The sequence below is a fragment of the Sceloporus occidentalis genome, unplaced genomic scaffold (genome assembly GCF_023333645.1).
Source record: "Sceloporus occidentalis isolate IW3139 unplaced genomic scaffold, rSceOcc1.0.p SCAF_6, whole genome shotgun sequence".
In the NCBI taxonomy this organism is placed as follows: Eukaryota; Metazoa; Chordata; class Lepidosauria; order Squamata; family Phrynosomatidae; genus Sceloporus; species Sceloporus occidentalis.
This window is the reverse complement of record NW_028316986.1, coordinates 44,299,653-44,318,294: the sequence shown is the minus strand read 5'-3', so window position 1 is coordinate 44,318,294 and position 18,642 is coordinate 44,299,653. Positions and strand designations below refer to the sequence as shown.

General features: G+C 41.8%; 1 protein-coding gene across 2 annotated transcripts in view; it reads right to left on the bottom strand.

The window, feature by feature from the left end:
- The window catches only part of LOC149310684 (polypeptide N-acetylgalactosaminyltransferase 14-like), a 332,296-nt gene that overhangs the window by 70,066 nt on the left and 243,588 nt on the right, over positions 1-18,642 (bottom strand). For both annotated transcript variants that reach the window (XM_089529534.1, XM_089529535.1), the window contains 2 exons: positions 6,940-7,007; positions 2,580-2,645 (listed from right to left, as the gene is read on the bottom strand). In XM_089529534.1, the coding sequence (XP_089385660.1) occupies positions 2,580-2,645; positions 6,940-7,007 (134 nt within the window). The remainder of the gene's footprint in view (positions 1-2,579; positions 2,646-6,939; positions 7,008-18,642) is intronic.

The following is an 18,642-nucleotide window of genomic DNA, read 5'->3' as shown; positions in this document are numbered from 1 at the left end:
GCTTGCTAGAGAGGTTAAGAACAATAAAAAGGGCTTTTGGGGTTATGCCCATAGCAGAAGGAAGAAGAAGGAAATAGCAGAGCCACTGTTTGGAGAAGATGGCAAAATGTTAACAGAAGACAGAGAAAAGGCAGAATTATTCAACACCTTCTTTGCCTCTGTCTTCTCAGAAAAGGGAAAGGGTGCTCAACCTGAGGATAATGGAGCAGAGGACAGAATAGGACCAGATGAACTACATCCAAGGGTATTAAAAGAATTAGCAAATGCAATCTTGGAGCCATTGGTAATAATATTTCAGAACTCCTGGAGAACAGGAGAAGTCCCCGCAGACTGATGGAGGGCAAACATTGTCCCCATCTTCAAAAAGAGGGGAAAAGAGGATCCCAACAATTATCATCCAGTTAGTCTGACATCAATACCAGGAAAGATTCTAGAGCAGATCATTAAACAGAGAGTCTGTAAACATTTAGAAGGCAATGCCATAATCACAAAAAGTCAACATGGGTTTCAGAGAAACAAGTCATGCCAGACTAATCTGATCTTCTTTTTTGATAAAATCATAAGCTTGGTAGATAAAGGGAATGCTGTGGATATAGTATATCTTGATTTCAGTAAGGCCTTTAACAAGGTTTCCCATGTTGTCCCATGTAAATAAGCTAGTAAAATGTGGGCTAGATAATGCAACTATTAAATAAATTTGTAATTGGGTGACTGGCTAAACCCAAAGAATGCTCAGCAATGGCTCTTCTTCATCCTGGAAAGCTGTGACAAGTGGGGTGCTCTGGGCCCAGAGCTATTCAACGTCTTTATCAACAACATGGATGAAAGAATAGGGGGCATGCTTATCAAATTTGCAGATGACACCAAATTAGGAGAAATAGCTAATACCCCAGAGGACAGGATCAAAATTCAAAATGTCCTTAATAGATTAGAAAGCTGAGCCAAAGCTAACAAAATGAATTTCAACACAGAGAAATGTAAGGTACTGCACTTAGGGTGGAAAAAATGAAATACATAGATATAGGAGGGGGGATACCTGGTTTAACAAGACTACCTATGAAAGGGATCTAGAAGTCTAGTAGACCACAAGTTGAACATGAGTTAACAGTGTGATGCAGCAGCTAAAAAGGTGAATGCAATTTTAGGCTGCATCAATAGAATATAGTGTCTAGATCAGTGATCCCCAAACTCTACCCTTTAAGAAATTCTGGACTTTAGCTCCCAGAAGTCTCAGCCATGTTGGCCAATAGTCTGGGAGTCGGGGAGCAGAAGTTCAAAATCCCTAAAAGATCACAGTTTGGCAACCACTGGTCTAGATCAAGGAAAGTAATAGGGCCACTCTTTTCTGCTTTGGTCTGGCCTCACCTGGAATACTGTGTCCAGTTCTGGGCACCACAATTCAAAAAGAATGTTGACAAGCTGAACCATATCAAAGGAGGGTGACTAAAATGGTGAAGGGTCTGGAAACCATGCCCTATGAGGAGTGACTTAGGGAGCTGGGTATGTCTAGCCTGGAGAAGAGACAGTTAAGAGGTGATATGGAAGCCCTGTTTAAATAGTTGAAGGGATGTCATATTGAGGATGGAGCAAGATTGTTTTCTGCTGCTCCAGAGACTAGGACCCAGAACAATGGATGCAAGCTACAGGAAAGGAGATTCCACCTCAACATTAGTAGGAACTTCCTGACAGTAAGAGTTGGTCGACAGTGAAACACATTCTCTCAGAGAGTGGCAGAATCTTTTTCTTTGAAGGTCTTTAAGCAGAGGCTGGATGGCCATCTGTCAGGGATGCTTTGAATGTGAGTTCCTGCATGGCAAGGGGTTGGAATGGATGGCCCTTGTGGTCTCTTCCAACACTATGATTCTATAAATGCACTTTCAAGCTGCACAGAACTCGACATCAGGAATGGATACAAAAAGTAAAATTAACATAAATGTCTGTAAAACAGCTTTAAAGGACCATATAAACCAAACATGTCAAAATCACAGCACAGAAATGCAGCCTATCCCCACCTATAAATAGCAGTGAAAGAAGTCCCACGGCCTGAGAGAGGGAAATAAGTGTCACTCTCTGAAAGCTCCACCACCAAACTGTGAGCTTCCTTTTTGGATAACAGTGTTGGACACACATGCACATATACATCAGCTGGCGTAGCTCTCCAGTACCTTAATCCGAAATGTCTTTTCTCAAAGCAAGGCATTATTGGAGAAGTGTCCAGAAAGAATACCTATCAGGGCAAGTAAGTACAGGTAGTTGCACCAGAGAATCTACCTGCTAGATCTCTGGCTCTGCAAGAATTCCCTCAGACTAAGGTGTTTCAGAAAGTCCATCCACACACACTACTCGGCTCTGACATGAAAACAACACAAGAAAGGCTCTCCAGAGTGCTGCTTGAGGCAGCAGCAGTGGCAGGTCTTCCCATTAGTGGGGAGAGAGCTGTTTTCACTCCCTCCCTCCCTTTTTGCCATCTGAACTGAGCACTTCATCCTATCTCACAGAACATCTGGCCTGGAAAGCCATTCATTTTGTCCCCTTATTCTCTCATTCTCTTTCCTGTGGGTTGGCTACCCAGTCCTTACCTTCTCTTTTCCTGTTGCGTAAACATTTCACCTTGGGCAGCTTGATCAACAGACGGCAATCATCCGCTTTGGAAACAGAGAGATCAGCGTTATTTTATTATTTTTTTTACTTTCACAACTTGCAAGACAAATTGGCAGGTGAGGCAACAATGGATGACAATTAAGGAGTACATTCAACTTCCAATGATACAGTTACAATTATTGTTTTATTATTGTTTTATTTATTTATATCCTGTCTTCCTCCTGGTGCAAGGAATATGTGGTCATCATGACTCAAGGAAGGCAGGTAATGATAATTGCTGACCAAACATAGAAATAAAGAGATAAGACAATGGAAATTGGGTTGAAACATGTCACTTTATTTTAACTATGGTGGACCCTTGGTATCTGCTGGAATTTGGTTCCCCCTGTAGATAATAAAAAATAATAAAATCTGTGAATGCTCCAGTCTCATTAAAGACAGTGGCATAGTAAAATTGTGTCTTATATAAAATGGAAAATCAAACTTTGCTTTTTGGAATTTGGTTCCCCTATAGACAGTTAGTGCAAAGATTTAGGAAGGACTTAAAACAAGAGGGAATAAATTTGGGAAAGACAGAATTGGATGATTTTATGGAGGGAAGCAAAAAAGGTATAATTTCGAGATTATATAAAGTATGTTTAAAGTTGGAATTAGAAGAGAAAACTGTTAAAGCTAGTATGATAGAATGGGCAAAAAATATAGGAGGAAACATTCAGATGGATAGCTGGGAAAGATCTTGGGGTAAAAACCTGGATTTTACATGTTGTATGGATATAAAGGAAAACTACATGAAAATGTTGCATAGATGGTACCTCCCTCCTTCAAGACTATGGCGGGTTATAGACCGCCACTTGGGAAGTCCGCAGGACGTCCCATTTTAAAAAAGGGGCGTCTCTTCTAGACGCCCCTGGATCTAGTACGGACTCTGTCCGTACAATATGGCGCCGGCCGTTCCACACGGCCGGCGCCATCTTTACATATCGGACGCTGTGCGTCCGAATGTGTTGTGGCGCCAATGACATCGTGAGTGCGCCAGCGGCGCCTCGCAACGTCATTAGGGCGCCGCAGAAAGAAGCTCCATTTTGGAGCTTCTTTTTTGCTCCGTAAGGGAGCCCTGCGGTGTGGCTGCGACGGCTCCCTTACGGAGCAAGCGGCGGCGGCGGCAGCAGACCACCTCAAAGCGGCGGTCTATAACCCGCCTATCAAAAATGAAAAAAAGATAAATCCGGGACCTGTTGGAGATGCAATGAACATTATGGCTCTTTTTTCCATATGTGGTGGACGTGCCCCTATATTAAAATATTTTGGATAAAAATAAATAAGATAATAATGGAGATATACAAAATTAATGTAAATTTAGAATCTGAGGTTATTTTACTGAATATGCTAGAACAGAAAGAATTAAGAAAGGAGAAAAAACTAAGTCTGCATTTAATTACATCGGCAAGAATTGTAGTAGCCAAAAACTGGAAAAGACCCAGGGAAATTGATGTTGATGAATGGCTGGAAAAAGCGCTAGATGTGATTGAAATGGACAAATTGACAATGGCATTAAGAAATAACAACTATGAGAAGATAACTGAAAACATGTGGAAACCCTTGTTAAAATATTGTGAAAATCACTGGTCTGATAAGGTATAGATATAAGATCTAAGAAGATAGTGAGATTGTAGAGTTTAGCATGGAAATTTATATTCTTTAAGTGGTCATTTTTCCTTTTTAATATTATCTATGTTTCTCTTATCAGGTAAAAAGCACTGCTTCTTATGTTGACACTTTGGGTAATAACAGCTTGGGTAATCGGGAGGCTAACAACTTTGAAGGAATTATTGTAGCTTGATCTCCTTCCCACTCTTAGCAGGAAAGCAGGTACTAAATTTGTAGGTAAACGAACAACAATTTAACAGTTATAAATATTAATGAATAAAATTATTTATTTGTTTACTATTCTCTTTTCTTTTTCTTTTTCTTCTATTTGTTCTTCATATCTCTTTTCCTTCTTTTTCCCCCCTCATTGCATAGGCTGTGATATAAAAATTGAGAAGTTTTCTTTTTTTTTAATGTGAAATGAGTGTGTTTTGATTAAAGAGCAGAAATAGAGGAATAAAAGTAATAAATTGCTGTGAAAAGAACCCGAAAACAGATACAGTGGGAGGGTAATGGGGGGTAAGGTTTATATTAAGAATTGTAAAGGGAAAGTATGGAGGGTTAACAGAATATAGAAATGCAGCTTTGTAATCCTCCCCTATATGATATCAAACTATGTAAATAAGTGTATGTGAATATGTTTGTAATAAAGATTATTTTTAATAAAAAAAGAATAACTTAAAGTGAGGGCTCAGTCCTCAGATCAGCCCCAAGGGAAGTCTCCTTCTCTACTCCTCTAGTTGTATGACCTAAAGAGGAAGTTCCACAGCCCTTCCCTTCACCAAATGGGTACTACAGTGGATCCTTGTTATAAAATAAAAAATAAATAAAATTTTTATTTATACCCCGCCCTTCCAAACAATCAGGGCGGCTTACAAGAGCACCAAAGTGCAAACATCATACAAGGTTAAAAACAGCCAAAACCATAAACATAATAACAATCCTTAAAAACAATAAAAAGCCCCTTAGCCCAACCTCACGGCCACGAGAGAGGAGGGAGGCCCATAGGATATTAAGTCGGGGAATGCCTGATTAAATAGGAAGGTTTTAAGACCCTTCCTGAATTGGGCCAGGGTGGTAGATGAGCGGAGCTCGATGGGCAGCGTATTCCAAAGGGCTGGGGCAGCTGTGGAAAAGGATCTTCTGGCAGTAACAGCCAACCTGGCCCCAGGCACCTTCAGGAGTTGCTGCCCAGATGTTCTGAGGGTGCGAGGCGGAATGTACGGGGAGAGGCGGTCCTTCAGGAAACCTGGGCCCAAGCCATTTAGGGCTTTATAGGTAATAACCAACGCCTTATATTGAGCTCGGAAGCGGACGGGCAGCCAATGGAGATCTTTAAGCACAGGTGTTATATGGCTGGTCCTGGGGACACCAGTGACCAGCCGCGCTGCCATGTTCTGCACCATTTGCAGCTTCTGAGTTTGGTATAAGGGTTGCCCCATGTAGAGTACATTGCAGAAATCCAGTCTCGAAGTTACCAGAGCATGTACGATAGTTTCAAGGTCCCTCTGGGCCAGGTATGGGCGCAGCTGGCGAATCAGCCGAAGCTGATAACAGGTACTCCTGACCGTCGCATTCACCTGAGCAGTCAGGTGAAGGGACGAGTCAAGAAGCACCCCCAGACTGCGCACGGAGTCCTTCACGGGGAGCGTGACCCCGTTCAGGACAGGTGGAACCACCACCATTCCTGGACCAGGGGAACCTATCACCAGTACCTCCGTTTTCTCTGGATTAAGTTTGAGTCGGTTTTCCCTCATCCAGCCCATTACTGACTCTAGACAGGCCACGAGAGGAGAGACGCCATCCCCGGTCACTGCATCAGTCGGAGACATAGAGAAAATAATTTGGGTGTCATCAGCGTACTGATAACCCCGCGCCCCATGTCTCCGGATGATCTCTCCCAGCGGTTTCATGTAAATGTTAAATAGCATGGGAGACAGAATGGCTCCTTGAGGGACCCCGGTTTTACGCTGGGGTTTGGTTCCAAGATCCCCCGTGTATAACAAAATCCGTGTATGCTCAAGTCCCATTAAGTATAATGACATAGCAAAATGGTGTCCCTAATAAAAAATGGAACATCAAGGTAAATTTATACTTTTTTGGAACATTTTCAAACCGTGTATGCTTAAATCCATGTATTAAAAATCCGTGTATAAGAGCTGACTGTATAAGTGTTTGCTGAATTCCTACTTCTCTCACTCCACTACCTATCTCTTCAAGACACTACTGCAAGCCAATTGTCACAATCAACAGTGTGGTGCAGGTAAAATCCTGTGGACAGAGTGAAAATCCTTCCCAGCCCTTGAGTAACCAGCAGAGCTGACAGTGTATCAGAGGTAGGAGGGTGAGTTGACAACATCTAGTCAAAGAGAGAGAGGAATGGGGGGCAGGAACCTATGAGCCAGCCAACTCCATCCCCAATGTTGTCTGTCTTGGCATAGAGCACCATGACTCATTACACTGGCCTCTCCTCCAGTGGAGGCCATCACAAATTCTCTCTGCCTATAATGCTGTGCAACACACTGCCAATCCTTTGCAAGATCAATTTTGAGTATCACAAAAAAGTCAGTACACACACACACAGAGAGAGAGAGAGAGGGAGAGAGAGAGAGCAAGAGAGAGAGGAAAAAAACCCTCCCACACATCATTTTACCACTCCGCCCCACTTTCAAGCTCAAGGGAGTCACTTACGATCATCACTGAAGTCATCCACCAATATGATTTCATGGACCAGATGCACAGGAGTTCGGTTCAGGACACTAAAGAACCAACCACAAGACAAAATACATGACAGTTTCAAGAGTAAAATAAAACCAGGAAAAAACATTTTGCTTACCGAAGTAACAATGTGTGTGTGTGTGTGTTGGAGAAAAGATAATAATACATGAATTGCATAAATCAAACACATTTGTGACAAGACTGCATGATGAAAATCAATAGCTTTCCATCACAGGAGAATAGGTTTGCATTAAAGTTTTTAATGTCTACATCGAATCCAATATGTCATGAATGGAAAAATCAGGGGAAATGTCATCCACTGCCTCCAAGAACTCCTGGATTGAGTTTTTAGATCCAGAACTATCTGGCCTGAAGACTGCTGTTGGAATAGACATTGCATTCATCACAACCCTTGCTAAGAGGCAGATAGAGGAAGTGTGCTATTGATTCCACTGGACAACAGTTTTCTATACTTTTAGCCATGGTGCCATTCAGGATAGGTTGTTTGGGAAGGTTAGAGGTCATGTGTTGAAGTGTTTCTACTCTTACTTGGATGGATGATTCTAAAAGAGAGATCTGGGGGGGGGGGTTATTTCTTTTTTGAAACCGATTTTTGTATTTCATATCAGTGAATCAGAATGTTTTGAAAGTCTGTTAGAAGACTGAACACCTTCCTTACTCTTTATAGGTTCATTTCATTCAATCACATGTTACAACATTACATAGAAATGTCAAAGCAAGTTGTGGGAAAAACAACATGATGGAGCAAATCTGAAATAATTTTTGATTTATAATGCCAAATTTCTATAAAACCAGCATACATTTTTTTAAAAAAAGTTTCTATGACCTTCAATTTTTGCAGGCCTGTTTAATATAAAACTTTCTAGGCCTTTGCTAGCCTTTGATTTCACATTGCTAGACAGTCTCCCAACTGATTCCTGAGAGAAAAAATGATTTTCTACATTAGAAATCTTTTTCTAATGGGTTGAAATCAAAGTTTGGAAAGTTATTTTAAAACAGTAATTAGTTATTACAGATGAGTTGGTTACTACTGTGTTTACAGTTTTAAAATATAATATGTAGGAAAACTGAGGAGGTCTCACTCCCACCACCATGCAAACACATGCATCGTCAATAGAAGGTGAGTTGCCCCTCTTTCACCTGTAATGTCTTACAGACATTACAGAACCTCTTTCTTTTGGCCTTTAAAAAGACACAGGCTGAGATCAGGAAACAATACTGATACCTCTTGGTAATACGCTTCCAATCCCTTTTAAACAATGCATCTGCCCCCCACTACTACATGACCATTTCCACCTCAATGAGGAATGGGGATATTGTTGGAGAGGTGTCCAGCTGTATTTTCCATGAGGTGGGCACGAAGCAACAGACATCCATATGATTTCCAGGGGTTATTGGGATGTCCTTGCAGTTGTGTTTGCTGCATGTCCAGGTACAAGAAAATAGCTGGACACATTTCCACTGATCATGCCATTCTGGGAAGGAATGCTTCACTTAAAGGGTGGGTTTGGGTGGGGCTGGTTATTCTACAGTCAGTAAAGAATTCCAGGCTCTGAAATCCACCAGAAAAGTATGTTATGATATTGTAAGTTGGATTTGTATTATTGTAACTCACTAACAGGATACATTCAGGGGTAGCTGTGTTGGCCATTTAACAAATACAAAAATCCATCAGTGATACAGGATGTTAGTGTTTTCAACAGGTTTGTTCAGCGTGGTGCTCCAAGTGTGAGTAGTCTATTAAAAGGCAAGCAATGTATTTTTTTCCCTCTTTCTCACCCTCACACATACTCAGAGAATGAAATTTAGAACTGTTGTTCTCACTTGTCAAGTTCTCTTTTAATTATTATTATTAATAGGTTTGTTGTTTCTGAAGGCTTTTTTAAAAATGCCAAATCCAGAAGCTGAGTTCAGCAAATTACTGCTGCCATGTATGTCAGAACAGGGAGATGGGAGAGCAATATCATGCTTGGTAGAATATTTAGCAGGCACTGATTGCCTGGAAACAAAAATAAAAAAGAGAGGGGCAAAAGTGGAAGAAGAAAAGAAATAAAATGTTAATGAGGCAACAGAATTAAATTAGAAATGAGAACCTTTTTCCTGGGTGTTGATGCAATGACTGTACAATTAAAAAACAGGATGGATTTGATAGCAACTAAAGGCCAAGCTTGATAAGGCATTGGAAATCTATTACTATTAGAACTAGGGATGGAACAGAAATTCATCAATTTCCTGGATGTGGCAGGATTTGGAGTTCCCAACCCCTTGGGAAACTTACATGGGAAGAAAAATGGCACTTTTTAATTTTTGTTCCCAGCACAACATAAGCTGCACACTTTTTGAGAACTACACAAGAGTTTGAGAAATGACACAGCTTTGCAGTTGAAACCGACACTCACAGAAAACGGTACAGCTTTCTAAGAAAAACAACAACACCTGTTTACTTTGTTTTTCTTGTGGAAAGTGAACAAAATGTAAAACTAAACTGCACACTATGCCCCTACACAAACAATGTAGTGGAAGATTCAACATTATGGCTGTAGCCTTGCCAGTTTCAAAACTGTGCTACTCAAAACCCAACCCAAACATCTGCACAGACATTTTAAATATATACAAATGCTGTGCCAAACTTGTATCTCATGTACAACTCCATAAAGAGCAAAAGATCCCAGCTGACATTGGCTGCATATCATCCATCATAACGACTGGGGAGAGAGGAAAGTCCATTGATTCTACTTCGGTCTTGGAAACAGGTGATGGAATTGAAAGCTCCTCGGGGTCCCCTTATGCACATGGTTCCTTGTGAGAGCAGCTGCTAGCCCCGTCCTAGGGAATGTTCTGCATGCTCCCCCTACATTGTACAAGAGGGGAACATCTGCTTATGGGATCTCTGAATACATTCTAGAGCCACTGGAACAGCACATGGGATTGTAAGCATGCCACTGATCAATATATTTTGTACATGTAACTGGGGTAGGACAATTAAAAATACATTGATCCATTGAGAGAGCCATTGTGGCACAGTGGTTTGAGTGTTGGACTTTAATGGTGGAGATGAGCATCCAATCTCTTCTCAGCCATTAAACCCACTGGGTAAACTTGGGCAAGTCACACTCTCTCAGCCTCAGAGTAAGGCAGTGGCAAACCTCCTCTGAACAAATCTTGCTAAGAAAACCCCATCATAGGTTTACTTTAGGGGCACGATTAGTTGGAAGTAACTTGAAGGCACACAACAACAACAACAAATCAGCCCCCGTTGAAGCATTTAAACAAACCAGGTTTCTGGGAAACAGCTTTTGCTTTTTAGGGATGGAAAACCAAACAAATCAGCACTGGAGATATGACAGCCAGTGTGAAGGCAAATGCAGACCTGTGTGAAGGTGCCCTTAACCTTTCACCTTCCTACATTTTGCACTGCATTTTCCTCATGCTCCAAGTTTTGCTAGCTTTCTCAGTGTGGATAGGGAGAGTGTATTGAGAGAGAGGTTCATAGACACCAGCTCTTCTTTTAACTTGTGCTGGTTATTGCTTCTGCACATACTGCATAACCCTGCTCTCTTCAACCTTCTGGAATCACTCATGGACACTATGCCCCACTGTGGGATAAATTACATATGTGTTCCACTTGTTTTAGCTCAGTGCAGTTAGGACAGTTCTCTCAAATATTCTATGCAGAATTCTTTCAAATTCTGCTCCAGCTTTCCATTTATACTACTCTTTTACTTCTTTTTTTCCTGCACAGTAGCAGCCTCCTTCACTTTTGATATGTCCAGATGAGGCTTTTACTGTCTCATTGCCTTGTCCCATGCATAGAATTTTACAGGTGGTCCATGGCCCCTTTCACATTAAAGAAAACATTGCATTGTGATTCCACTTTAACTGGCATGGCTCCAGCCTATGGAATCATAGGATTTTTTATTTTGGTGAGTCAATAGAACATTCTGGCTGAAAAATATAATATTGCTCCCTAAATTTTAAATTCCACAATTCCACAGCATGTTGCCATGACAGTTAAAGTAGAATCATTGTGCTATAACTGTACAGAGTGCAAGGACCCAAGGTATCATTGTTTTCCATTTGTACCTATTCCATGTTTTCCTACTACTTTTGTCTTCTTCCTTGACAGAAAAAGAAAAAGTTTTCAGGAGCAAATGATAGAATATGTACATGTATTCTGAATGGAATTTTAATGCATTGAGATTAAGACATATCTTTGTCAGCTTGAAATTATTTTGAATGGTTTTAATGTTGGATTTGCATTTTCATATGGGTTTCTGTTCATTTTTATGCTATTATGTCACTGCTCATCTTTCAAACTTATTTGTTGTTAACCAAACTGGTGACTTGTGGAAAACAATGATAAAAGTATAAAATAGCAGCAGTTATAGAGTTATAGTGCTATGTAGTGGAAATATCCCTGGTTTGATATGCCAGACCACAGCATATTTGATTCTGCAGCTCTGAGGATTTTGTGAGTACTTGAAAGAAACATTCAGAGAAACTTTGAGCTGAACATAATGTTAATTTATTCCGAAGTAAAGTAATTGCGAGCTGCAAAAAAGATCCTATTCGCTCAGAAGGAGGTTGTGGTGGATCATGTGCTGTGTCTTTAAGAGATTTTATTATTGCTTCCTATCTACTGGTACTGACAAATGATTCTCAATCTCGGACCAGGGTCATTCTTGAAATTTAATTTCTCTATGGCAACATTACTGGTGTGAGGGAGGACTAACCTGAAGTGGGCAAAGGGTCAGAGGTAACAGATACTGAAATCAAGTGGAGGACAAGGGAGGGGGGAGCTCATAGAAATGTTAACTCTCCAGCATTGGAAAGTGATTAATTATGTAGGAGAGGGGAAGAGAGAGATCACACCAAGAATAACCATAAATGAGCGTTGATTACACAGCAGATTCCACACTTTTCTCTCAAATACCCACCAGCTCTTTGAAATTCAAGAGTTCTCTTATGTGAACATCAAAAAGGTAAATGGATGCACAGGGTAACATTTTTTTCTCAGTCTGAATGATAATTAGCTAGAAAGAGGAGGAGGCAGAGAGGCAGATCTAAATGATGTGGCCAGGGATTGGGAAAGGGGGGGGGGGGGAATAAGGAAAAGAAAGAAAGGAGAAAAAGAAAGAAATACAGTAGTTGGCACAAAGGGCTAATTATACAGTTTCAGAGTAACACCTGGCTTATTTTTGCTCTTTTAATCAAACTCACATGAACAGTACAGCACAACTCTTATGAAGTTTGGGGTGGTTTTTTTTTAATCACTGCTACAGAACTTGAAAGGCATGAAAACATTGCTTCCTCATTTCAAGCAAGGAAGGCATGCTTGTAATTAGGGTTTCCTTTCCTTTCCTTCCTTAGGTAAAGATAATAAGACAAATCTAGGAAATTTTAAAATAGGCACTACGAAGTCTGAAATATCAAAATATATGTATTATTTTGTTGTTTGTATATATATTTCTCGTATGTTTATTGCTTATGATTCTGTGTTTGTTATGTATGATAATATATGTCTTAAAAATAAAAAAGTAGGAAAAAAGTAATTAGGGTTTGCATCTTCAATTGCTTTAACTGATTTAGTTGATTAATTGGAGAAACCCAATTCTAATGGATAGGGCTGTAGGTAAAAGGCATAACTGCTTTTCTTTTCAAGGCATTTTGGTCCTGATGTCTTCATATACAACAACGCTTCCCAAACTTTTTCGTGTTGGGTGACAATCCTAGTGACCCCCAATGCAATGACAATTCTAGTGTCCCCCCACTGGAAAAACTAATTATGATAGTTGGGCCTTTGCTAAATTACCTAAATAGGAATTGTTCTCACAAAGAGTGTTGTTCTCGTCAATTTCAATTAACACAGAAGTGAAACCAATGAGCAATTTTAGAAGTTCTAGAGACAAGCAGGCATGGAGAATCAAGTATCAGAGTCAAAGAAGAGACAATTCTATTGTGATTTGTTCCAGGAATAACCCATGTGCATTTCAGATTAAGGAAGGAAATTGTACTGTGACTTGGTGTAGGATGAGGAAGGTGATGCTAGAACTGGAAAAATTAACAGTAAAGAAAAAGCCAGAGAGTACTAATATGTAGCACAGTACCATATTTGGTCATTTGTGAGGTAGGGAATACTAAGGCAGCTCATGTATGTATTTTTCCATACAACTGGTCCCTCCTACTGTGCCCAGGTACCAGTTGTGATTTTTAAAACTTTGAGAGGACAAAGAGGTGGCCAGGTACATCCTCTGGAGAATCTACACCTGTCAGCCTAAAGCAGCCTGCTGTAGTGAAGGTGACCAGCACTCAGTTAAAAAAAAATTCAAGGCAGCACTCTGATACTGAAATTCCTCCTATTGACCTAACGATTAGATTAGAAAAGAGTGTCCAGGCCATGAAACTCATAACTAAGCTCTGATCTTTGGGGGGTACAGCTTTCAGGAGAAGAAGGACCAGAGCAACAACAACTGGAACAAGTAGAAGAAAGGATCCAGCTGCTACCTATACTTTTCCAGTGGGGAATCTTAAACCACAATAGTAAGTGCCTCTCTACAAAACTAAGGACCTGATAAAATCTCAGCAGAAACAGGAACCCCCCCCCCACCCCCACTGTGTCATCTGCCTTGGCTGAGGGATAGGAACTTGACCTCTGCAGGGTTGAGCCTCGTATCACCAAATTATTCCTTTGCAGGCAGCCACATTTCTGTTGGGAGAGACTCTGGACTTCATGCCTACTACCATAACATAAATCTGTCCCAAGTGGTGCCTGGCCCCACTCTTGCTCCTGGGCATACTATGGACCTTGTTTTTTGTGCTGGATGGGATAGTGGTGATCCTGGGCTGGAGAAACTATCTATAGATTACTGCCTGGGATTACTAAAACATAGAGACTCTAGTGACAATGAAACACACCAGATGGCTAAAACATAGGTGGAGAAACCCAGAATTAGTCAGACTGAACATGGACTAGATTACCTATATGGTAATTTAATAGGCAGCAAAAAACAAAACAAAATAAAACAAAACAAAAGTCTGACTCCATCAGATTGCATTTACAGAGAACTGTCCAGCAGAGCTGTTTTGAGTGGTCAGGGGTCTTTTGCACACTTGACATCCCACTGTGAACAATTTGCTCAGTACCTGGCACATAAAATTACCCAGCTCCATTTAGATTTCGTTGCTATAGTAACACAGATAAATGTAACTATTATAATGGCTACTTTACCATTTGTATACCCTGAAGATGCGGGCAGAAGTAAACTGACTGGCTGATGACTTAATGTCTACCATAACAACTATTAATTCATCCCAAGTGATATCTGGGACCACTCATGCATTGGGCACATTAGACCCTGGGATGTCTGTCTGTCTGTTTGTCTGTCTGTCCCCCCACTACTGACATGAGAGAGGATGTGATCTGACCTATGGCTAGAAACAGAGCTTCAGCATTACTTTTAGGAACCTACAACTTCCCAAATCCCCAAGTCAACACGGGAAATGACTATGCCGGCTGAGGAAAAGCTACATTTCAAAACTCTTTGTCAAGCATCAAAATATTTTGCCCAAGCAGTCCAATATATGGTTATCAGGCAGCACCATCATTTATTTTTTGTTTGTTTGGAATTGGTTCCCTTTATCTGGAGCCTGAGCAATTCAACTGAACTTTCTTTAGACTGACTCAGGACATTGCCACATGAGCCCTATTCTCACAGCAATCATATTAGTTTTAAAAATTGAAAGATACCAGATTCAGAGCAGTCAATATCACATGTCTGAAGATGGAGCAATTTTATTTTCTGCAGCTCCATAGGATAGGTCCCAGAGCAATGGATGCAAACTCCAGGAAAAGTGATTTTACCTCAATATTAGGAAGAACTTCTTGACAATAAGAGCTGTTCAACAGTGGAACACACTTCCTTGGAAAGTGGTGGGGTCTCCTTCTTTAAAGGTTTTTAAACAGAGGCTGGATGGCCATCTGCCAGGGATGCTTTGATTGTCTATTCCTGCAAGGCAGGGGATTGGACTAGTTGGCCCTTGTGGTTTCTTCCCCTCTTTGATTTTATGTGTTTTCAATTGCATGACTAGGGCTGCTGCTGCTGTCATCACGCTCTCTTCCTGACACCCCTTGACCCCCTCCTCTCTGCCTTAAGCCCTAACCAGCATGCCTTTTGGATTTTTGATTTAATTTTAATTTATTTTTATATTAACTTTTTGATTAAATTCTGGACCTCTCCTACCGTAATGTAATTTAAGGAAAAGAAAATAAATAGAAAATAAACAAATAAATACATAAATAAATAAAGGTGACAAGGCTACTTGGGAATAGTGAGGGGGAGGGAGACAGGGGAAGAGGGGGAGATGTTGACACCATATGACTCCCAATATCACAACTACTCCAGTAGTGACATTTTGCACCTGAGATCTAGCCCTACATTGATGCAGAATGTACAATGCAGAATGTGTCACAATGCACAGTTCGTGACTGGTAATGCACCACAATGCATAACTCTGCTTTCGTAGCCTTCAGCCTGAATACAGACTTCACATGTCAGCTCCCAAAGTTCAGTTCAGTCTCACGCATAAGGGAATATGCAGGTGCATAAAACATGAACAGGATGCCAGGGCTGTTATTATCCTTATATATGGGGAAAATGTGAAATATTTCTAGTGACAGAGTACATATGTGAGGCTGCAATCAAATATTTGAAAGTAATTACAATGTAGAGAGAAGCATACTTTTTAAAAAAGCAATGTACACATTTGTATGGCAGAATGAAACAGAAACAGTCACAAAACTGAAAACATGAATGACAGTAAAAGACTGACCTTTTCCAACTCACAGCTCGGTGCTCATTTCACCCATATTGTGCTGCTCTTCCTGGAGTTTGTTTGCCGCTGTCTCTCATTTCACTGGCCTCATTTGTAGCTTCCTCAGAACTTTCCAATTTTTGGGGGGTTCACAAACTGAGGCTATTTAGTACTCAAGAGTAAACTATTTTTCAGCTTAAAAGCAGAAGAGCCATTGAGCACCACTGAGGAGATTACTACACATGGCTTTTAAACCATGATTAGACTTGGAAAAAAGTGGCTTTGGTGATACTTAGCACATGACACCACCTTCTATCTGTACCTGCTGTGTCCCCTAAGCATGGTTAGAGTGTCCCATTTCATTAACAGGGGAAACCCATCAATTACCTCTCGATCACTCTAGATCAGGGATAGGCAACCTTTTTGAGCTGGGGGCCGGGTTGCTGTCCCTCAGACAACTGGAGGGCCGAAGCCAGGGGGTGGAGCTTCCACCCTCCAGGGGCGGAGCTGCATGCCAGGGGCGGAGCTTCCACCCCCCGGGGGCCAGGACTCCTCATCTTTGCCCGCCCCTAACGGGGCCCCAGGCCCTGTCAGAGGCCAGGAAAGAGTCGCTGGGGGCCGCCAGCGCTGGAGGCCTCCCCCTCTTTGCTGGCCCCTGATGGGGCCCCAGGCCCCGTCAGAGGCCAAGCAAAAAAGGCGGCGGGGGCCGCCAGAGCTGAAGGCCTCCCCCTGTTTGCCGGCGACCTCACCGCCATTTTGAGGGAAAAAATGGCGGCGCCCGGAGCTGCGAAAAGCCGCAATCGGCGGCGGTGGCAGCGGCGGCGGCAGCCAGGGGCCGGCCGAAATGCCTCCACGGGCCGCATCCCCTGGTCTAAACAGCCCAAGGAGGGGAAAAATTGTGGTGAAGATGCTCCCTACTACTCCTATAGAGTGTTTGGGGGCATTTGGGAGCAATTATGTGATTTTTTAAAGGGAGATGTGGGGGGGTGTGTGTGTGTGGATTGGGGCCTTCCAAGGTCTTCTGGGGGCTAAAGCATCCACCAGTCTCCCACAGTTGCCCATTCCCTACTCTAAAATGTATCCACCTCAATTTAAGGACTGGGGGAATTTACTAGGAAGACATTCATGCATCCCATTACAAAACTTAGATACAAAGTTCTATGGATTAATCTGTTGTGGCTGTTGTGTGCCTTCAAGTCATTTCCAACTTACAAAGCTCTAAGGCGAACCTATTATGGGGTTTTCTTGGCAAGATTTGTGGAGACAGCATTGCTCCCTCTGAGGCTGGGAGACTGTGACCTGCCCAGTGTAAACCAATGGCTTTCCGTGACTGAATTGGGATTTGAACCCTGGTCTCCCGAATCATAGCTCAACACTCAAACCATTATTATAGCACACTGCCATTCCCCAAATCATAGAATCATAGAATCGTAGAGTTGGAAGAGACCACAAGGGCCATCCAGTCCAACCCCCTGCCATGCAGGAAATCCAAATCAAAGCATCCCCGACAGATGGCCATTCAGACCTCCAAAGAAGGAGATTCCACTACACTCTGAGGGAGTGTGTTCCATTGTCAAACAGCCCTTACTGTCCGGAAGTTCCTCCTAATGTTGAGCTGGAATCTCTTTTCCTGCAGCTTGCATCCATTGCTCCGGGTCCTGTTCTCTGGAGCTACAGAAAAGAAAGCTTGCTCCCTCCTCAATATGACATCCCTTCAAATATTTAAACAGGGCTATCATATCACCTCTTAACCTTCTTTTTTCCAGGCTAAACATTCTCAGCTCCCTAAGTCATTCCTCATAGGACATGGTTTCCAGACCCTTCACCATTTTAGTCGCGCTCCTTTGGACACATTCCAGTATCTCAATGTCCTTTTTGAATTGTGGTGCCCAGAACTGGACACAATATTCCTGGTGGGGCCCGACCAAAGCAGAATACAGTGGCACTATTACTTCTCTTGATCTAGACACTATACCTTTATTGATGCAGCCTAAAATTGCATTGGCCTTTTCAGCTGCCGCATCGCACTGTTGACTCATGTTCAACTTGTGGTCTACTTGTACTCCTAGATCCCTTTCACACGTAGTTTCATTCAGCCAGGTGTCCCCTGTCCTATATCTGTGCATTTCATTTTTCTGCCCTAAGTGCAGTACCTTACATTTCTCCGTGTTGAATTTCATTTTGTTAGTTTTGGCCCAACTTTCTAGTCTATTCACGTCATTTTGAATTTTGATCCTGTCCTCTGGAGTATTAGCTATTCCTCCTAATTTGGTGTCATCTGCAAATTTGATAAGTGTGCTCCCAATTCTGTCATCCCGGTCATTGATAAAGAAGTTGAATAGCACTGGGCCCAGGACAGAGCCTTGTGGGACCCCACTGGTCACTTCTCTCCAGGATCAAAAAGAGCCATTGTTGAGCACCCTTTGGGTTCGGCCAGTCAACCAATTACAAATCCATGTAACAGTTGCCTTGTCTAGCCCACATTTTACAAGCTTGTTTGCAAGAATGTCATGGGGAACTTTGTCAAAGGCCTTACTGAAATCAAGATATACTATATCCACAGCATTCCCTCCATCTAACAGGCTGGTAATTTTATCAAAGAAAGAGATAAAGTTTGTCTGGCATGACTTCTTTCTCTGAAACCCATGTTGACTTTTTGTCATTATGGAATTGTCTTCTAGATGTTCACAGTCTCTCTGTTTAATCTTTCTGCTCTAGAATCTTTCCTGGTATTGAGGTAAGACTAATTGGACGATAATTGTTGGGATCCTCTTTTTTCCCCTTTTTGAAGATGGGGACAATGTTTGCCCTCCTCCAGTCTGCTGGGATTTCTCCTGTTCTCCA